At 49.9% G+C, this 22,021-nt stretch overlaps 2 protein-coding genes across 6 annotated transcripts in view; both read left to right on the top strand.

Moving 5' to 3' along the window:
- Positions 1-2,897, top strand: part of CRCP (CGRP receptor component) — a 29,334-nt gene extending 26,437 nt beyond the window's left edge. Inside the window, exon 6 of the mRNA XM_027690893.1 lies at positions 1,371-2,897. Within this exon, the coding sequence (XP_027546694.1) occupies positions 1,371-1,514 (144 nt within the window). The 3' untranslated portion in view covers positions 1,515-2,897. The remainder of the gene's footprint in view (positions 1-1,370) is intronic.
- An 8,402-nt stretch (positions 2,898-11,299) lies between these two features.
- The window catches only part of TPST1 (tyrosylprotein sulfotransferase 1), a 38,232-nt gene continuing 27,510 nt past the window's right edge, over positions 11,300-22,021 (top strand). The window contains exon 1 of one of the 5 annotated variants that reach the window (XM_027690879.1): positions 11,300-11,614. The gene's annotated coding sequence lies outside the window, so the exon portion shown is untranslated. Of the gene's footprint in view, positions 11,669-21,084; positions 21,262-21,401; positions 21,493-22,021 lie in introns of those variants that run through there. The other 4 variants (XM_027690875.1, XM_027690880.1, XM_027690877.1 and 1 more) reach the window with 4 other exon arrangements.

Raw genomic sequence — 22,021 nt, 5'->3', positions numbered from 1 at the left:
CTCTGGATGCAGCCTGGCAGCAATTACCTGACCCCACTGCAGTAGCTGCAGCAGTTCTCACAGAGAAGGAGGATTTTTAATGTGTTTTTAGTGTATTTTAGTGTATTTTAGCACATGGAGTACAGTGTAGCAGCTGGCTGGAACAAGAGCCAGGGCTGTTGTTCAAGCCAGTGTCCTACAGTAGTTTTTGAACTAACAGTACTTGGAAAGCCACTCCACAGGGAATTTCATCCTTTCATCCAGGATAGTCCCCAGAAACAGTCATTTGCAAATGGATATTCAGTGTCTGCCTTTTGCTACATGAGTGGATTTGAGCTGTGTGCACTTCCACTCATCCAGGATCTGTGGATGATACTGATGAACGATGATCAGACTGTGCAAAAAGGGCTCGTAGGACTCTGAAGAAAAAAACAAGTTAATTGAATATACCACTCAGCTTTTCAGAAGGCAAGATGCATCTGAGTAGCTGACAGTTTATAGCTGGAGCTGATTACACCTGCATTGACTTGGAACCATAATTAATATAAATCACCGCTCTTCAAAGGACATTTTAAAGGACTTTGTATAAAAAAGAAAACTCAAACCCCACAATCCTAATTGGTTTCATTTGCGTTTGAAGAGTTCTTCTGACTTGCTTTTCCAGTCCTCTGACAAGCTTTTTTCCCTTTTAACAGCTGCCTATAAATTAGGGCAGTTGTTTTACTGGTGGCAGTGATATAAGAGTTCCCACAGCTCCACAGTGGGAGTAGGTCCCCAATTAATCTCATGGAATCATATAGTTGATTTTGTGACAGCGTATTTTGTGTTGCTCAGAGCTTTTTAAATGCCTTTATACCCAGGAATCTCCAATCTAAGCAAATTCCAGCAAAGTGTAGCTGCTGCAGGATTAGGTGGTTTCTTTTATGGCCTGGTTACTTACAGTCCAGGTGCCAAGGTTCAGGGAACCACTCTCAGGATATCTCATTTCAGTGCTCACATGAAAGCACAGGAACTTGGGAAAACAGGTCTGGAAGGTAGGTCTGAACAAGAGCTAAATGAAAAAAGCCTGGCTCAAGACATGGATGTGTAGGTTGAGAGAGACTTGAGGAGAAACCAGGGAGGAAAGGCTGTTCCGAGTGTGGTGTGTTCCCTGTTGGAAGGAAAGCAGGGTCTCGATCCAGAGTGCCAGTTGTAGTGGTTAACAATGGAGCTCTCCTTTCTTTTCTTTTAAATATTGCAAGAGTTCTGCTTTGTAAAATGCTTTTGTTATGAGCTCAGACTATCTTGTGTGCATTGACAAAGTATTTCCCAACGAGTTGAGCCCTACTCTTCAGAGCTGAGGAAGGAAGTGTGGATTTAATGATGACAATGGATTGTTTTTTGACCTGCAGATGGTAGAAGAAAGCGAGGAAAGGCTCACAGAGGAGCAGATCGAGTCACTTCTCCAGACAGTCACGAGTATTCTTCCAGGGGATCCAGAAGAACAACAGAGAGACTCGGCAATGGCAGTGGAAGACAAAGGTGACCAAGCATAGGAGGCTTCTAGACCAAAGCTGGCAGCAGTTTCAGAAGAGAATCAGCTAATATTTTTCTGTTTTTAACTTGATACCGGTTTAATCCTGTACTGGACATAATTGTAAAATATATTACCATTTTTATTACTTGGAGGTGGTGAGGGAACCAATTGTTTACAAGAAAGCACAGAAAAGGACACTATTGTTTTGGTGTTTTGTCATCAACAGGGATGGCAGTAACTGAGCCTGTAATGGAGCAGCCTGAGAAAGCATGGGGCACAGGATCTGAAGCTTTTGTAATTTTTCATTACCCATGTAACAGCTGTACATTTGAATAGGCCCATGTACAGCTGGCAGTGTTTGAATTATCACAGCAGTGCTATAATGATAATTGCTTTCATAAGCTTTGGAATTGCCCAACTGCCTTTCAGAAGAGGGGCTGCAGTGCAAAGCCAGCTTTTGGGGCTGTTTGGTGAGCAAAACAGAGAGAGGTACAAGAGCTGCTTGGGGTCTGGCCAGGCACTTCCAAGGAGGCTTTTGGCATCACAGAAGTGAAAGGATCTGTTCTCAAGGGTGTCTGGCAGTCCCTCCTCAACGACAGAGGGATCCAGATCAGCAGCTAACTCAGCAAATTGCCTCTGAAACCAGGGAGTTGGGCCAGTTTACAGCAGAGAGGCTCTGTACTCAAAGCTCTGACTAACAAACAGCAGAATATTGAGGGGTGAGGTGTGTATTTGCCCTTTGAACATTAATTCCAATATTTAAACATAGACCAGTCAGTCCTGTGGACGTGCTGTTGGTGGTGGAATAAATGAGTCAACACCGAGGTCCGAGTCTGGTTTAGGAGGAGAATGAGAGTCTGCCCTGGATGAGGCAGAATTTTCTGTGTACTGAGCTTTTGTCTGGTTAAGGATTTCAGGATCAAGTATTTAATGTTGAAAGCCTTGATGATTATAATACATCATTTGTGTGTGTGTATATATACACACATCAAGTCAGGAGCTACCATGGCACTGCTTTATGTTATGGCTGCAGACCATTCTTTCATAATTATTATAAGGTACTGGAAATAGAAGTAAAATTTTAAGTACATCCTGGGAATTTTGTGAATTGTAGACAAGATATAAGACCTCAAATCAGATATCTGACTTTTTTCCCTCCTCAGGTCTGTCATGGCTTTATTTTGTGTTTTTATGCAAAGAATTTACGCTTTCTGAGCTTTAGTTGTGCTGTATATGAAAGGGACTGATAAAATCCCGTGTCTGGGGGATTTGTGATATGTGTTTCCATGGTATTTAAGCTTCTTTGATGTTTGGAGAGGAATGAAAATTCTTGGAAAATGTATTTGTTACCTCTTAAAGATAATTTATCTTACATTAAATGCTTTCCAAGGCTGGAGACTAACGGTACATTTTGACTGGTAAGTGTAGTACAAGAGGGGGAAGGTCCTCGGTGGTTTTGTGAATACATCAACATGTATTTTTCTCTCTAAATGTGCAAGAAAACAAGAAAGATAAGTGGATCGTATCACAGAATGACATGCAATTAATTTTAAAATTAGCATTTTTATTTACAGCAGTCAGTGATGTTGTTTGACATGCTGCGGCCTTGGGCTGCAAGTGTTTACATTTTTATCTGTCCTTTTCTAAAATTAAGTTATTGAACTATGTTCTAAACTTATAAAAAGCAGATGGAACCGGATCACAAGTATCCTTAGCCAGCAAGAATGTTTTAACAGATCCCCAAAGTTGGATGCTCCATCCTGGGAATTGGTGGTTGGTTCTCATCATGGGTGTTTGCCCCCATGTGTGTTGTCTTGTTGTGTGGGTATTGTACAAGGTGCAGGAACTCATTCATTTGCTGTTGTATTTAACCTTTTCATCAGTATCAATTCCAGATGGATACATCTGTTAAATTCACGGATCATTTGTTGAGACTCAAAGATGCATAAACGATGCATAAATTTCCCTAAAAAATGCAATACTAAATGACATTTGAAAGGATCTGGGATTTTGGCATCTGCATTACATCAAGGAATGATTTCTAGCTCTCCAGTCCGTGCTCTCTGTCACTGTAAGTCCAGGTGGGGGAGTTGCTCGAGCTCTGAGGGCAGGTTTGTGTGGGTTTTTTCACTCTGGTGCATGTTGGAAACCCAAGGTCAGAAATGGTTTATGGAAAGCAAATGTCACTTTGCTGCTGTGACACCATTTTTCCAGTGTCTTGCATATTGCACAAAAGCCCTGCCCCTCTCCCAAAGCTGCTTTTTGTTTCCTTAACTAACCAGTTAGACCACAATAGATGGACCCTGACAGTTCTGGTGGAGGAGAGGAGGCAGCACCAAGAGTGGCTGATGCTCTGGGGGTGCAAGAAAGGAACGTGTGTGTCGGGCACTGAAAAGCTCAGTCCCTACTTTTTGTGAAGAAAGAGTCCTCAGCACCTTCTGAATGTTTAAGAAATTTATATTATTTTTACTTTTCTCATTTTTTTATCTCCTCACTTTTATTCTCTGTTGTGTGTTTGGGTTTTGGCAGATGAACGGCTTTGCCCAGGGCAGCTCTTGTGCTCTTATTGGGAGAAAGGGGGAATGAGCTGCCAGAATTCCTTTGCTGTTGAGATACTTGAAAACACCTGGGGTTTCTCTTTTCATAAATTCAAGCCTGAGAAGCCCAGCTTTCTTTGGCTGGAGAAGTTTTATTAGAAAAAGCTTTATTTTATGGGAGGAGGAGGAGCTGCTTCTCCTACCTGGCTGTGCTCTGCTGCTGGGCAAGGGAAATAGAGATACTGGAAACAGATGTCCACAGGGAATTTTGTGGAAGATACAGGAAATCCCTACTGATATGCTGAGCAGCTTGGGTGGAGGTCAGGCTGTGGCAGGGCTGTGTGTGAGGCTGTGCCCACCACTGAAATGCAGAATTTGTCAAGCAGGGAGCAAATTGCATTTGGTTTGTGTTTGTATGGCATGCTCATTAGCTGAAGGTGTGCAGTCCTAGTGAGAAAAAGCAAACCCACAAAATTTGGAGGTTTGGTTTTCTTTGGAAGCAGGTTTTCTCCTGCAGCAGGTCTTCAAACAGCACTGAAGTTGTGCAGGGAAATGGTGTCCACGCAGGAGTAATTCATACTTTGCTCTTCATCCCATTGGAAATACATGTTTTTTCCAACTGGGGGTTGAAGGGAGAAGACTTGGTTGACCCTGTCTGAGGTGAGAGGTTGGACTAGGTGATCTCCAGAGCTTCCATCCAACCTCAATTTTCCTGTCAGTCTGTTTTTTCTTCCTCCCACTGTGAACTCGGGCTCTCATTAAGGACTGGGATGCAGTAGACTGGGAGTTCCTCCCTTGTCCCTCTTCCCATCCATGCCTTTGCAGATGGGAGTTTGAGGCTCTGACAAAATGCAAATACTTTATTTCTGGGATATCAGCAAAGAGAACGGGACAGACTTGAAGGATTGCAGCGGGATTTCGTGACGTGGCTCTGGGTTTATCAGTTGCTTGAGGCCTTGAAATGGGGGTTTATGGAGTTGCTCCATGTGAGCAGCTGAGTCTGTTCCAAAAGAGGCTCCTCTGGTGTGAAGGATGTGTCCCAGGATGCTGCTGAGATAAGATGGTGTTGCAGTTTTCTCTTGAATTTTGCTTGGTTGAAACAAAATTTTCTCTTGAAATTTGCTCCATGGGCCAAATTAATCACTAGTGCCTCTCCCCTGCCTTAAATTTGGCCCAAAACACAGAACTCCTGCACTCTGGCTGTGCTGGGCCCCCCTGCATCGAGCCACGGGTGAATTATCCCAGCCCAAACTGGGATCATTCTGGATCCCTGTTTTTAAACACACACATTTTTATTCTGTATTGCATTTTCTATGATGAAACTTTTTATTGCCTCTGCCTCCCTGGGGTGGCAGCTCTGCCACATTTGGCAATGTGCAAACAGCACGTTCTGAATCCCAGAAATTGCCTCGCTTCCTTTGGCATGACATCCACTTCCCTTGCCTTTGGACACAGGCTTTGGAAGCATCGGTCTCAACTGGGAGCTACTGTTGCTTGAGTGACTTATGAAACACTTCAGGCTTTGGCAGAGGGGAGTCAGGAGAGCCTGTGTGCACCTCAGCCTGGCCAATATCAGGCTTTTCCTTCTTTTCTTTTTCATTTCTACCCATAACCAGCCTTTTCCAGCCTGTTCTTTTCCCACCTCCCAGACCAAAGGGGATGCCAGGCTGTTACAAACAGAAGGAACAGGAAGAAGATCTTTCGTGCTTAAAAACTTGTCAGTTTTTTTTTTTTTTGCAATTGTACCAGTTGGTCTCAATAACAGCATCTGGTCCCAGTATCCCTCACTGATAAGGACATTCTGTGGTTATGAAATGTTCCTGGTAATTCAGAAGGACTCACGGAAGTGTCTCAGTTGACTCCTCCAGTGCAGGCGGGCGGTGCTCACACGTTCACCACACAGCAGCTGCCTCTTCATCCCATAAAACAAAGCCTTACATTGAATCTGAGTGACAACTATTGTCCTTTCTGGATGACACAGTGACCAGACAGGCATTAACCCTCGGCTCCTGCTGTTCCCAGAGCTCACTTCTTCACCCTTGGAGATTTATTCCCTTCCTGTGGATGAGCAGTGCTGGCTGGAGGATGTGATGTGTGAGGAGCCAGCGTGGCAGGACAGGTGATGGGAGATACCCATGGATGGCTGCATGGAGCAGCACATGGGGAATGAGGTGCACGTGGAGAGGGGACTGGATTGCAGGGTCTGTGTTTGCCACCTCAAGAACTTTCCATGGGGTCTCCAACACCCACCCAGCAGAAGGAGAGTTACACAGTGCCTTTGGAGCTGGACTTGATCAGCCAGCTCTGCCACCAGCCTGTGGCCTCAGGGAAGTTTTTTCTCTTTTCCCTGCCTTGGTTTCTTCTTTGGCCAAAGCCCTCGGGGGTGACAGGGGTGATCCATGGGCTGGGCACTGCAGGGCTGGGGGTTCACAGCCCCCCAAAGCCGTCAGGGTGATCCATGGGCTGGGCATAGACAGGGCTGTAGGTTCCCAGCAAGGCTGATGCCTGGAGTGCTGCCCAAGGGCCTGTTTAACATTTTTGTGCATCCCCACGGATAAAAGAGCTTTTTGTGCTGACAGCTGGGAGCTGAGGAGGAGGCTGCAGCCCTTGGCTTCCCTGTGCTTTGGGAGCAGTGTGTGGGTGTCCATGACGTGCTGCTGTGACCGTGATCCTGTCCTGGACACGTGGGTGTCCGTCGTGCTGGGGGCTCTGCTCCCAGCTGGGCCGGCCCTTCCACAGCAGCCCTGATGTGACCATGTCCTTGCATCTCTGCAGTGGACGCTTGGAGGTTGTTCATTACAGGGACTGGAGTTTGGAATTTCGCAGGGCAAGGAGCTGCCAAACATCAGAGGAGTTACCCCACCACGAAGGCACGTCCTGCGTGTGCTGCACAGCGTCCCCATCGCTCGCAGCAGAGGTAACGGGGAGCTGACCTGTGTGGTGGAATGACTTCCTAAGGAAAACATCTGTGCTCTTGAGTTGGGCACAGGATCAAGTCTGAGGGTGGGGCTGAGCTGTGGAGCCAAAGGAAAGCATTTCCTTGCAGCCAAGCACTGGCATTACAGGGCTGATGGCCACGTCCCCTTCAGGGGACAGCCACGATCCCCAGAGCAGCAGTGCAGTTAATTTATTTAATGGTGAACAGAGGGTCATGTTTCTTCAGGAAACATAAATTGTACAGGTTTCTCTTGTGTGTAAACTGCAATTGTAGGAGCAGACCCTGAGCTGGGGCATGTGGATGTTGCTCTCTGGACCTCAGTGGCATGACTGTCACATGTGCCAGAGCATCCTGTAACTCAAGGAAAACAGGGAGGGAGCAGCACTCGGTGTTATCCCAGGGAGAGTTTGCAAAGAGTAACTTGGGAACACCAAAACTGGCCTTTTTCCATCAGCAGGGGGCTGGTGTTGGTAGGGAAGATCCAATTTGTGTCCCAAAGTGAACACCACAGTAGAGCTGCTGATGCTGGGAATGTGGGCAGGGACATGGGAAGAGCAGGGCAGGGAGCAGGCAGCTGGAAAGCCACCAGGAGATAAAAGAGTGGTGAGGACCAAAATGAGCAAAGAACCTCTTCACTGCCTGAGAGAGCAACACCTTCACCTGGGCAGCAACAACCTGCCCTGGGGATGCTGGTCCTTCACCATCAGCTTGATAACCCAACACTCCTGATGCTCCTCTGTGAGATCAGGGAATGGGATCCCTGTTCCCAGGTGAGATCCTGTAAAAGGGGAGGGGCTTTGGGTCAAGAAAGGCAGAGAACTGATTGTTCTTGGGGTGTTAAAGCTCTTTAAAACATTTTAACAGCAGCTTGGATGCATCCAACTCCCACACACCCCCCCAGAGGAGCCCAGGGACTTCTCTAAAGAAGCCCAAAGTACCTTTAAAACCACGAGTGATATTTTATAACCATCCCAGAGCGAGGAAGCTCAGGTTAGCCCCCTTTCCAAAGGGCTGCTCTGGAGGCATGGATTGGGATCCAGCCAGCTTCCCTGGGGGGAGTCGATGGCAGGGTTGTTTAGGTTGGAGCTGCCGGAGACATTGACAGAGAAAATATTTTCTGTTCCCACTGAAAGAAATCCTGCTGCAGAGTTTTTATTGAGCAAAAAGAAATGCTTGTGCTGAAAAAAAAATGGGAGCTGTGGCCAAAGCACAACTGAAATGCAGAGAACACTTGGGAAAGATTTGTTAAGCCCCAGAACTTTTGCTTGCCACAAGCAAGAGTCTCCCTGCACATGTTACTTAAATTAATTTACCTCTGCATTAAGGAGCTTTATTTTATTAACTTTAATGTTTATAAAAACAACCATCTGAGATGCTGTTAAACTTTAACGATATGTAAAATAAAGCCAGCCTGGAACCAGGCAAATGGGGTGAGAGAACATCTGAAAAGAGAGGGGAAAGCCAAAAAATCATTGGGGAGGGCTTGGTGCAAACAGTGACGCTGGGAAGGGACCTGCAGGGGGGTTCAGGGCAGTTGCAAATAGTCCCAGCAGGGCTGAGTGCCTGGTGCTGCTGGTACTTGGGGGATTAGAGCATCCTCTGAAGGGCTCTCCCAGCACCTCTGACATCCAGCCTGGGAAGGCAGGTGGGTGAGGCTTCCTGGGAGCACCCAGACAGTGCTGGAGCCACTGCACTGGGCACAGGAGGGTGGTGGTGGCTCTGGGGCCTTTGGTCACCTTGACAAGCTTCAGCACTGAGCACAAGGGCCTGTTGAGTGCTGTGTTTGGAAGCCTTGGCGAGTGAATCCCACCCCTTGTGGGGCTGAATCCTCCTCCTAAGGAGCAGCTTCACTGCCCAACCCTCTGTGGGCAATCGGTGCCTGGTCCAGCTGGACTCCTGCTCCAGCTGCGAGAGGAGAGCTGGCAGGATCCCCCAGCCTTTGCTTTATGGGGCCTCATTGCTCATTTAAAAAAAGAGGGGAAAAAAAACAAAAACAAAAACCCCAACAAACCCAAAAAAACCCAAGAACCCAGCTCTTTTCTTGAAAACCCCTCCACCTCTCACCCCAAAACCCCACAGCTGCCTCACCACTTCCCAGCCAGGATAGTGAAGTCTGCCATGAGCTGGGGCATGGAGCAGGGCTTTAACCTGGCACCTCAGTGCAGGGGGAATGGGGATGAGCTCAAACCATCAGTCCCAGCTGGAAACAAGTCACTGGATGCCTTCCTCACTGATCCCATCAGCACTGGGATGCTGCAGCACGTCGTCGGGAACCTGGTATGTTTGTGTCTCTTCACAGAGGGCTGTTCCTCTGGCTGGGTTTGCTCCTTATGCACTGGCTACTTTTTTTCTCTTAAAAACCAGAGATTTAAATAACTCATCAGTTGCTGCTCTTGGATTTTAGGGCATTTGCAGCTTTTCCCTGCCCTCACGTCTCACCCCACGTCGCTCCCTGGGGCTCCTCTGTCATGGGATGTCAGGTATGGGGAGCAAATCCCTTTTATTACAGACCAGACACTGTCAAGAAATAGTCATCTCAAAATAGAAAGTCTGAGTTGTTGAAATTATCCAGCTCGGCAGTGAGCAGGGCTGGGTGGAGGGGCTCTCCCAGCTCTTCCCACACTTTATTTATGCATATGCTTTTATATGTAGTGAAATTTAACCCCTGGAGACGTGTTAAAGGCTTTAAACTTGTGCTTTGTTGGACCAGAGGTATTTTTGCCAGATCTAAAAGGATCTTCAAGATTTTTCCTCCCTGTGCTGCCTGTCAAGGAGGGAGGGCATCAGCAGAGAGAAACCCAGGGGCTTTTATTGGCAGCTGTGGGTCAAGTGTCTGCTCTTGTTCTGGGCTGAGAGGGCTCCAGAAAAATGCAATTTTTTGTTAATTCATTGAGTTCAGCTCTCTGAGTGCCCCAGGACACGATGCACAGCAACACGTGGTGAGCTCCAAAATGTCGTGGGTGGACGGAAGGCAGGTGGGGGCTGGGGGAAACGTGCAGAACAAGCACTTTGATGCCTCTACAAAGCATCATCCCAGTCCCCATCCTGGTGCATTGGGCACTTGGTGTCCCTTATCCTGTGTGGAAAGTGTTTGGTGTCACCACAAATGGACTCACCTTCCCGGGGCTTGGCCGAGCCCTGTTCCCCATCCCAGGTGGCTCTGGAGTAGCCCCTTCCCAGCCTCACCAGCTGCAGTGTTACATTTCAATCCTCTCTGAATCGTTTCAAGACAGTTGCTTTTTTTTATACTCTTCAAGTTCATCTGCAAAGATCTTTTTTTTTTTTCCCTTTTGTGTTGTCCATGGATTTCCTTGCTGTCGTGGCACAGCAGCCCTTCCTTTGGGGTGCAGCAGCTGGAGGGAGGGAAAAGGATGCTCCAAGAACGCCCACACAAAACCAAATGGGATCCAAATGCTTCCTCCCAGCAGGTTTTCTCCTTCATCATCCAGCAAAGCCCAGAACCCCCCCCCAAATGCTGCTGCTCCCCCTGCCCACACCCAACATCCGTGAATGGACTGGGGGATGGAAATGCTGCATCAGGCCAATGTAAACATTTTCCCTTTTCCTGTGCAGCATCCTGCCCCCAGGCATGGGATCAGCAGGAAGTTGCCTCTTTCCCAGCCCCATGGGGCTGCTCTGGGCAGGACAGGTCCCTCTGCCTGTGTGTCACCACCCCAGGTGAGACCCCAGCAGTCGAAGCCACCAGAGAAGGTGGCTCAGACACTGTGAGTGTTGCACTGGAAATGGCCCTAAAATGTTCCTCATTCTCCAAAAAGCTGATGGAGGGCAGGCCACTCATCCCTGCCTGGTGCTGGGGTTGTCCCACCCCTGCCAGGTGCCTGCAGCAGGATCATTGCTGCCCCATCTTGGAAACCACCAGGTTTGGTGGGATGAGGTGGGATGTGCAGCATCTGAGTGTTCACCCCACAACCTATGAGCGACTCTTCAAATGCTGCTTCTTTCATGTTTCAGCCTCCAAATGCTGTTTCTTCCTTTTTGGACTCTGCATTTTGAGCTTTTCCCAGTCTTTTCCCCTGCCTTTCCACAGCTTCGGCGCTGGAGCCTTCCCTCCAGTGCCAACTGAGCTGGTTGTATCAGGCCAGGAGCGGAGGCTCCAAGGAAAACCATAAATATTGTGGGGCCAGTGATGAAGCAGGGAGCTGGCAGGAGGGGAGTGAGGCTGAGGATTCGGCCTTTTCTGCTGGAGCCTCAGCAAAGCCCAATAGTTAATCATTAAAATATGCTTATGTGTAACTAATCTCTGCAGGACAATGAACTGAGAAATTATTTAATGCAATTTAAATGGGTCATAGTAGTTGCTATAATAAGTGTGTCCCGAGCCAATGGGAGCCATCAGGCTCCTATAAAAGCGGGTGGGGAAGAAATAGCAGCTGGTGGGAAGAGATCACCAAAGACCCGATGCGTGTCCTGAGCTGCCTCTGGCCGTGCCGAGATCCTCCCAGTCCGCCCCAAATCAGGCTCCAGCTCCAGGCTGAGCCCTTCTTCAGGCATTGGTGATCCCTGTCAGTGGGTGCAGCGGGAAGGACGGGATCTGCCTGGAGCAGGCACTGGCTGCCCCTCAGCGCTGCCCATGGGGACGGGAATCGCCTGTTTGAGTCTAAAAGGATGAAATGCAGCAGTGCCGTGAGTCGGGGGCTGCATTGCTCTGCTCGGGGCTGAGGGGATGCTCTTCGAGAGGTGGGTTGGATCCATGGCAGGGGCTGGTGTTGGTGGAATCCCATTTGGAGCTGTGCTGGTGTCAGCAGTGTTCTCACAGTGTTATCCCGTAGCACACCGAGCTGCTGGAGCCTTGCAGTGGGAACAGAGGGGTGGGGAATGAATGGGAATGGATTTTAGGGGGCTTTAATCAGCCTGTGAGAGGGATTATATCAGCTGGGCTGACCCCGACACCCGTCTCAGGTCCCGTCCTCCTGCACACTCATCCCTTGGCTCCCGCTGGCAGGTTTTGGCTTTATCCCTGATATTGTTTGCAGCCCCTCGGGACTGATGTGCCAGGTGCCACTGGTGAGCAGAGCTGAGCACAGCTCAGCACTCCTCCAGCACAGCACTGACCATGGCTGGGAGGAGAATATATTTGCTGGAGGGAGAAGTGACACTGGAGATTTCTGCCAGCCTCTTGCCTGCCTTAAAATACCCCAACGAGGTGTTAAGTGCAGCTATTTCCAGTTCCAGGGTACAGACATTTATTCTCCCAGCAATGCCAGTCCTTAAATAAGCAGTAAATCCCAACATCTCCAGGCATCATATTCATCCAGCTACTTGCTCTTTCTCTAGGCTTTTAGTTTAACAGTATTTTATCTGTCTGTTTTTGTGACTTTTCTGCCTTTTGTCCGATTTTAAGGCATAGGCAGATGATTTATACCAAACCCCACACGAAATCAGCTTTCAGCCCCCTTTTTTCCTGCTTGCAAAATGGGTGCAAGGAGTTTTGGATGTAATTGTTGCTGTGCCGGCCAGCTGCTCTCTGATCCAGAAAATAAAGAGCACAGCCTGTTTCCTGTTAAATTTTGCTGGTTGCATGGGTTTACATTGTTTGTCTCATGTTTTATGGCTTTCAAGCTGATGTTGCATTAAGCTGGCCTGAGTTTAGGCAAGAAATCAAATGCAGGCACTGGCAGGGTTCCCCAAACACATTCATGAGGGTTGATCCCATTTTCTTACTCACTGCAGGAGCCCTCCCAGCGCAGCCTCGCTGTGTCCTGGCCCTTTGCATTGATGCTGTGCTGGGAAAAGGTGTTTGTTGGACAATGTGGGAAATGGGTTTGCTGGCTGTGAGGTGTCTCCTGCCTTTCTCTTGACCCAGGAGCTTGTTTTTCATCCTGCATTCTTCCCTGTCCTGTTGAGGAGGGGAGTGAGAGCAGCTGGGTGGGCGCCAAGGCCACCCCACCAAAACCATAGACTGGGGCAGAAATTCATATATATATATATATATTTATGTGTGTGTGTTTATAGAATAGGATATAGAATCATAGAATAGATCAAGTTGAAAGAGACCCCTAAGGATCTTTGAGTCCAATTCCCTGCTCCTCACCTCTACTTAAAACTAAACCCTGTTACTAAGAGCATCATCCCAGTGCTCCTTGAACTCTGATGGGCTTGGTGCCATCACCCTTTCCCTGGGGAGCCTCTTTCAGTGTGTGCATGTGCATTATATATATGGATATTATATATATATATATGTATATTATATACATAAAAATGTATTTTAGGCAAAGCAGGGTGAGTTTCTCACATCCCTGCCCAGGACAGGCCATGGGGACTTAGAGCAGATAAACAGGGCAGGGCTGATTTGAGGTGGCTCGTTGCAGACCTGGACCCTCGATGGTTTGATGTTGTCATCCTTGCTGGCTCTCAACAAGCCTGTGCCATGAGCTGTGATTACATCCACAAAAAAACCCCCACCAAAACACTAAAAACAACTGCCTTCCCTCCATCCCAGGTTGGTCAGAGGCCGCCTGAAGGGATTTCTGCCCAAAGGAACCAGAAGTACTTGGAACCAGAAGCCCTGATCTAAGGGCAAAAGCTTCTTGCTGGCCACATGAGTGAAGAAAGTTTCTTGCTTGGTTTTACAAGCATCAGCAGTGTGTTGGCTGGGGAGTTCTGCCCTTTCTGTGCCAGCTCTGGCAGAGAAAGCCTCGTTTTTTTCCTTAGGAAAACAAGAAATAGAGTATTGCTGTAGGACTGAATGGGAGAGGATGTGCAGAAGTTAATAATGGGAAATACACCGATCAAATTTGACAGGTTCCCATGGCAATAGGTGGAGGGGCATTGAGCATTAACTGTAAATATCTATTTGTGTGTGTGTGTGTATTTAGAAATGATGGAAAAGCTGTGCAGGGGGTCTTGGAACCAGGATGGGCTGAGTGACTCCTGATTTTGCCATTTCTGTGCCCTCTCTCTCCATCACAGCTGGAAAACTGCTGAATTGATGGCTGCTCTCTCTTATTGATTTAAAAGTGCTCTTGCAGGGGGATAAGTTCATTATTTGCCTCTGCTGAGGCAATTTTGGGTTTCTTAAGGGAAAAAAAAAGGAATTGTCTTTTTTGTGCCCCACATTTTTCACATTAGGGGGCAGAGCTTCAATAGATTATTTCTTTGCTGCATTTTATTCTTCTCTGTCCTGCTTTTTTAATTTCACATCTGTTTTATGGTTGAGGGGGATGTTATCCGGTGATTAGAGCAGGGGACAGGGAGAAAGGAGGTCTGGATTTCATAGTTTATCTACAATGAGTTTATAGTTGTCTTTTGGTGGATGAAGATTTCGGATGTCCTCACACCCTCAGTTTGTCCAGTTGGGTTTCACCACTCCCATGACTCTAACGAGTCTGATGAGTCCACAGCAGCCCCTGTGGAGGGAGAGTTCAGGTTTAATTCAGTTTCTTTAAGCTGATAAAATCAAGCTCAGCCATGCAGGAGGCAGGGGATGATAAAAACGATGCACATCTGGAACAAGGAGCCGTGGTGGGGATGAGGTTTAAATTCTGCCTCGTCTCACTTTTAACAGTGTGAATTTTAACATCACCTGTAGGAAACTCAGAGAAAAGGGCTGCACCACTTTATTAGCAGCATCAGTGATTTTTCTGCAGAGCTTTATGTCATTTTAAGATTGTTTTCACTTCTGTAGCTGCTTGTTCCTGCCCGTGGAACGCAGGGATGTGTGACAGACCCGCTGGGCACTCGCACAGTCACTGCTTCCAAATGCTCGTGGCTTGCACGTGATAGAGGTGCCGGTGGATTTAGAGGACAGGATATTTTTGTTTTCAGAACTGCTGTGGTTGCAAGAGCCAAGTCCTGCAAGACCAGCCAAGCTGGCCAGCTTCTTCCAGAAAAACTCTGCATGGACTGAGCCAACTGCCCGGGCAGGAGGCGATGGCGCTGATGGCACTGATGTCTCACTGCTACCATCCCAACCAGAGGGTTTGAAAGCCTTTGATTCCCTGCAGGCAGAGCTCTGTGTCTTTGGCAGCTGGATTTATTTGGTTTTTTAGATGGTGGGGTTTGTGAGCTGCTCCTTCACCTCCTTGTGCTGTTTTCCAGACACAGATGAGGTAATTTCTTGTATCCTCAGCATTATAAATAAGCTGACAGATATTTAGCTCACTAAGTGGCCACCACACGTGGTAAAGCTTTACTAACTCAGGACTTGATCCTGCAAACCCCTGGGGATTTCCAGCTATTTAATCTTCATGGGACAAGCCCCACAAAAAATATCTTATCCCTCTTCTCTCAAGGGTCAGCTGAGAGCATCACACATCACTCAAAGCAAAATGCCTTCAGCAGTGTGGTCGTGAGACTTTATAACAGCTCCAGCTTAGCCAGTCTCTGTGATATTGGCTTTTTAACAAAAAAAAAGAAAATATTTATATATTTTTAGGGAAACTTAAAGAAGGGGAGGGAATTAGGCAGTGGCTTGTTCTCAGAGGTCCCCGTGCTCTGCCTGCACACGCCCGTTGTGCCACATCAGCAGCTGTGTGCAAGCCAAGGACATGGGGAGATAACTGTAAAAGAGGAGAGCATTCCCCCCTGCACTGTGACTGGAAAAACAGCTACTTCTGTGTTTGTTGGATGACTGGGACTGCCTACCAGCTGGAAAAACCTGAAGACTCTGCACCTCCAGGGGCTCCAACAGCTGGGGGAAAAAAGTCTCCCTGTGAAATAAATCCATCTGATGCCTAAAACACCTCGCCTGCAATAAGAGGGATGAGAACTGCATGGAGATATTCCTGTGCCTGTAATTATTTCTCCAGACACGTGGCAAAATCAATTTTCAGCTGTCACGTCTGGAAAGCAGCAGACACGAGATCAGAGATGGGGGAATATGGAGCCATTTATCACAAAATGCTGCTTTATGGGGTCGGAGCAGAAACCACTTCGATGCTCTCTGAGCCACAAGTGAGTTGAGGTTGGGTTGTAGTGACCTAAAAAAAAAGAGTCCACGTTCTCCTGACTTCAGTAACCTCAGTTTAAATCCTCCCCTCCAAACCCTGCATGACCCAGGGATCACTGCCTGGGAGCCCAGGGCGAAGCTGGAGGTGGAGGAGCGATGCTTTCAGGTTTGCACAAGGGTGATGCTGTGCCTGCAGTTCAGGTGGATCCCTGTGCTGGCAGCTGAGGCCTTTAGCAGGCAAGCACACCATGAATGGCACCTTTCTGGTCCCACAGTGATTCCCATGGCTTGGTTTGGGTGGCTTTGGCTGTGGAACACAGACTGTATGGCTCTCAAAAATGCCCAGCAGGGCCCCAGCCGTGGGTGCAGGCACCAAGTCTGCTCCAGCATCCCCTGGAGAAAATCTTGCTCTGCCAAGGACAGACTTTGTATGGCCACTGTCATCAGTACACGAGGCAGCCAGGCCAGAAAAATACCAGTAGCAGAGAAAAGCAATAAAAAAGAGTGTTCCTCTAGGAGTCACTGAGACAGACTTCAGCATCCTTCTGAATTAACCAGTGTCCTCACTGGATTCAGGGCTGACAGGTTTACTCTGCTCCCAAGATGGACTGTGGGAGGTGCAAGGTGTGATTCTGGGTGCAGAATTATCTTATTCTCCTGCTGTGAGGGGATGCAGAAAATGTCATCAGCTTTATGTCTCGTGGTGCTTGCTTTCCCTAAACTCAGAGGCTTCTGAACACAGTTCTTGGATTTTTCTCCTCCTCTGGGAATTGTAATTCTCCCCTGAATGTCCAGGCTGGGGTTTTTGGCTCAGGCTGCATTTACAGACACCGCTGTGGTGCTGGGTGCCAGCTGCCCCCATTGCTCCCCATCATGCTGTGATGTACAGCCAGGAGTGAGTTGTTCCCATTCCCTGCCCCTCCTTCAGGAGTCTGGAATCACCCTCAGCCCAAGATCAATTTAGGGCATCTCAGAGGCCGGGATGTGGAGAGGGACACCCCAGGCACCTGCCCAGGGCTTGAAATCCATGCTGTGCTGATTTTATGGTTGGCAGTTGACTTTGTCAGTAAGGTGCTAAGTCCATCCTTTTTCAGGGGTGTTTGTTCATACCCATAAAGGCACAGATAACAGGATTGACTTAAGCACATCTTTGACACAGAGCCAACTAAGCACTTAGCAGGGTTGCTGGGGGAGGGAAGGATGCCCAGCCAGTGCTCTGAGCTGTGAGACAGCACAGGGAACACACAGGGCTGGGATTTCTGAATTGTTTCTACCCAAAGGCCAAATGAATTTCCCAGACACCCAGGACAAGCTGAAATCCAACCCCGTTGCTTTGTGCTTTATCCTTTCAGTATCCTCCAAATCCCTCTGTCCCCTCGATTCCTTCTGTAAAGGCTCCATCTGTAGACAACCTTCTACAGCAGAGGTGACAGGGAGATTTTTTGAGGCTGAAGTGGCAGCTGAGCCTCTCACCCCTCCCTGGCTTTCAAAACTGCCTTTACTGAGCTTAGGGGATGAAAACCACAAGCACCAACCCTCCTCCAGCTGCCTCTCAGTGAAGGAGAGATCCTCCTCGTGTGAGACAGCCAGGGGAAACTGGGTTCTGCAATTGCTGCTGAGGTATTCGAGGAAAAAGGATAATATTTAACAGTTCCAACATGAACTGGCCTAAGCCAGCAAGCTCAGCTCTCCTTGCTCCTGGCTAGAGAAATAAGCTGGACAGAGCCAGAGGGAAATTCTTTGCATTCTTGGGATTGGGAAGGTGGAATTAAGGTAAAATACTCCTGGATGAGGGCCAGGGTATCTGGAGTAGCAAGGTTTCTCTTGCTTTTAAATATCACGCTGGAATTGAATTCAAGAATACACTTTTGGAGTGGAGTTGGTGTCAGGAAAAGCATTGGATTGGAAGTCCAGGGAGGGAAAAAAGGACTCATTTTTGCCTCTGAATGTGCCAGACCTCCAGCTAGCAGAGGTCAGGGCAGCAGTGCTGGGGACTGTACTTGCTCACATGCTGGCCCAGCAAATTGTGTGACGTGGCAGGAAAGATGCTGCTCACCAGGCAGGCCTTGGGATGGGTGTAAGGAGGCAAAATCTGTCACTGCTGCTGGAACTGTGGCAGGCTGGGCTGCCTGGGGCTGTGCAGGATGTGCCTGGCTCCTCCAGCCTGCCCTGGACCCAGAGCCTGGAGGGAGCACAGATGCAGGCACTGGGCAACGATGTCTAGCTGGTCTCTGCCACAGCAGTGATGTGGAGAAAAAGTTTGGTTTATGTTGTGGCTCATGTTTGGAAATAACATGGGAAAAGGGGCTTGATGTAGGCTCCTAAATAGCACCAGCTTTCAGGACTCAGGGATGCTCTTCTCTTCTCCTACTCCCACCAGCAGTCTCAGACATGCCACGTGGAGTTCCATGCATAGCTGGAACTTAAAGCATGGGAACAACAGTAAGCCGTGTCTCTGCTGAGGGAAAAGCAGGCAAAAAGCAGGCACAGCCACCAGGACCCTCTTCTGCTCCTCTTGGAGCTCTGCAAACCCCGAGCTGTGCCCCTGCAGCCCCTGCTCTGCTCCCCCTGAGCTGTGCCTTTGGTGGGGGGCTCATCCTGAGCCACAGTGAGGAGGAATTGCTTCCAAGGAACAAAACAGGAACAGGCCAGCAAGGAAGAGCCAGTGCAAATGTCAAAGATGAGCAATTGAGTGCTATCACTTCTCGTGGTGTTTATCCACCAGCAGCAGCCGGGAGCTGAGCTCTGTCTGTGCTGAGAGCTGTGTGATGCAATATTTGATGGGTTATTTGATCTCTGGCTCCCGGGTGAGCATTGATTAAAGAAGGGCCCAGCGTGGGGCACCCACTACACACAGTAGCTCTGTCTGCTTCATGCAGCAGCATATCCTGCTTTCCTCCTTCCCCCTGGAGAACAGCATTTTCTCCCCCCTGGAGGTACTGTTTGATTGCCACAGATTGGAAGGCTTTAAAAGGGACTATCTCTGTGAGTCACAGTTAAAGCCATAAAAGAAAAACCAATAAAGCCATCTGAAAAGTGCTGTTTAATGGATTGAGGCAAACTTACTGGAAACAGGATACAGATTGTTTCATCTTTAAATCGTTAGTTCAAATCCAGCTGCATTTGGGAGCAAAGGACATTTATTCCTCATCAATAGCTGTCAGAGAAAAGAAATGGGGGAGGGATTTTACCACCTGAAAGGAGTTGTTGGTTTTTCTGAGCTGAAAAGCCTCAGGGGTGTTGGGTACTCTGGAAACTCAGTCCTTACAGGGCAGAGCTTTCCATATAATGAAAATACTGGTCGCTGTGGTGAACACAGGTATCTGCTCACATGGAAAATATTTGTTTGCTAAGAAAATACTTATTTTCTTAGCAAATAAAACACGTATGAGCTACACTGTGCTCACCCCTTTTGACAGTGATGCTTTTCCACCACCTCAGTGAAGCAGGAGCAGCACAAGAGCTCACCCGTGTCAGCTCTCTGGGCAGTTCAGTGTCGGTGGAAACCATGTCCTGACAGGCTCGTAAAAGTTTTATAACAGGCACTTTGCAAGGGCCCTGAGACACGAGGTAATGGGCTGTGATTAATTCCCCCATCCTGATGGTATCACTGTCAGCTCAGGCCCATCCCAGGAGGCTGGATGATGGCAAAGCCCAGCTGGTTGTCGCCCCAGCCGTGAGGGATTTGTACCATCCCTCTGAAAGACAGGACAGAGTCAGACCTGATTTGAGGGATTTTGGGATTAAAAGGGGATGATGGTTTCCATCCCTTTTTATACCAAGATCTTTCTGCTGGTGCCATCTCCCAGCCCCGAGCCCTCGAGTCTCGTGGCTCTGGTCAGCTGCCAGCCCTGCTGCAGTGATGGCAGAGGGGATGTCCCAGCCACAGGAGGATTTGGGACACAGAGGGCAAAGGGCACAAATATCTGTTGTGAATGAGCAGGGATGAGTGTCCATTACACTGCTCATTGCAGAGGCAGCTTTTCCCAGGCTGAATTTTGGGATGTTAAATTCCCTGGGCTGATTCCCCCCCCCCCCCCAATTGGCAAGCAACACAAATTCGGGGAACATCCCGTGGGATTGTTCTTGATATGACCCTGCAGCAGCACTGGCATTTCCACAGGGTGTTTGTCTGCAAACAGTGACAGCAGCTGGGCCAGAGCTTCTGTATGTAAAGAAGAAATATGTTTTCAGTTTGATTTAGCTTTTACATGTCACTATGTTAATGTTAATGAGTCCAACTCAACCTGTTTTCCTGCTCTTGAGGAACAAAAGCTGGCTCTGCATGGAGCACCAGAGAAGGAAGTGGTTAGGATGGCCTAGGGCCACTCTTTGTTAGAGATGAGCTAATCTTTAGATGCGAGGCTCCTCCTAGAGCTGCACTTCCAGGGGCAAAGAGCTGCTGCAGGTCATCCTCACTCCTTGCCTGGCCAACTCACCCAGCTGTGGGTCAGAGGAGTTGGGAGATGTGCCAGCAGCTGGCACAGGCTCAGGCTTGTGCTCCAGCCTGACGCTATTCCAGATGTTTTCACAGTCACACACGTGGTGGGCACATGGCTTGTGCTTCCCCACTGCTGCAAACCAGGTGTGTGACCCCAGGGGACACCTGAGCCCTGAGTGGGGCTGTCAGCGCCTCGTGCCTGTTGTGATGCTTGGCTGTAACTTTCCTCAACTTACGGGGCTGCAGTTGGAGCACTGCACTCAGACCGTTTGCCCGGGACAGCGGGACTGTGTGTTTGGGATGGTTTCACCTGCAAGACCCACCTGCAAAAGCCAAACCGAGCGGCAACACTCGCCAAAATATCCTTGTGTGAGAACCAGCCTCTACCTTTAGCAACGCGGGGTGTGTGTGTGTGTGTTTTCGTGGTGTGAGCGGTGACCGGGCTCCCTCTCCCAACATCCGCCGTGCACAGCTGGCCAGATGTGGGTGCACGTGGGCCCCTCCAGACGCTCACGTGGCGGCGCCGCCGCCCAGATGTGTCCGCGCGCGCCGCCCGGCCCAGCTGTGCGCGCCAGATGTGCCCGCGGCCCCGCCCGCGGGGGGGGCGGGAGCGGCCACGCCCCCTCAGCTGCCAATCATCCGCTCCGGCCCAACCGCGGCCCGCGACACATCGAGGCCCGCGACCAATCAGGGCGGGGTTGTGATTTCCATGGCAGCCGCAGCCGCGCGGCTCCAGGGGAGGCGGCGGCGGCGCGGCCGGTCCCGGTCCCGACCCCGGTGCCTGTCGCGATCGCGGTCCCTGTCGCGACCCCGGTCCCTGTCGCGATCCCGCTCGCTGCCCACTGCGATGGTGCCCGAGCGGAGCCGCGGCGGAGGAGGGGCGGCGGCGCCGCTGCCGCGCGGCTCCAGCCCGGCGCGGGGGCGGCGGCAGCAGCAGCGCAGGTGAGGGCGCGGCCGCACCTGAGGCGGGCGGGGCGGCCCCGGCAGCCGCCGCTCCCCGTGCCCGCCCTGCCCCGCCCGCGCTGGTGCCGTTGTCGGTCCCGGCCGGGCTGCGGCGGCCGCGGCCTGAGGCGGCGGCGGGAGCGGGTCGGTGCCCGCGGGGCTCGGGCCGGGCCGGGCTCCCGCAGGATGCGCCGAGGGGCCGGGGCGCTGCTCCCCGCGGATCCCTGCAGGGTAAATCCCAAAGTTTCCGTGCGGGGCGGGAGAACTCGCTTAGAGGAGCGCCCCGCGCTTTGTTCGGCGGCGGAGCGGTGTCGGGGCGGCTCGGAGTGCCCGCGGGGGGGGGCGGCGGGGACGGTACCTGCAGATGCGGCGTGTCTCGGGCAGGGGGTCGGGGAATGGGCTGGGTCGGAAGGGACCGGGAAGCTCATCCCGTTCCAACCCCCTGCCGCGGGCAGGGACACCTTCCACTAGCCCAGGTCGCTCCACGCCCCGTTAGATTTACAGCTTTGTAGCCGTGGACTTTTATGTGCCGCTCAGCTGGAAGCGGGTTTGCTGCTGGCGTTGCTGGAATGAGCCCGTTTGCGTTCGCTGCTGGGAACGTGTTGTGCAGATTTCTATAGGTCTGTGTCTTTCCAGTGTTGTGAAGCAGTTCGGTTCTCTGCAGTGCCTTACCCACCTAACGGGGTGCTGAAGTCCCTCTGCGGAGCCACAGCACATATAGAAGTGCACAGAGCGGTAGCTCATCTGCTTTTAGGGTGCC

The sequence above is a fragment of the Neopelma chrysocephalum genome, unplaced genomic scaffold (assembly GCF_003984885.1).
Source record: "Neopelma chrysocephalum unplaced genomic scaffold, ASM398488v2 Primary Assembly neopelma1_82, whole genome shotgun sequence".
Taxonomy (NCBI): domain Eukaryota; kingdom Metazoa; phylum Chordata; class Aves; order Passeriformes; family Pipridae; genus Neopelma; species Neopelma chrysocephalum.
Note: the sequence above shows the minus strand (reverse complement) of the source record. Positions and strands in the feature narration are given on the sequence as shown.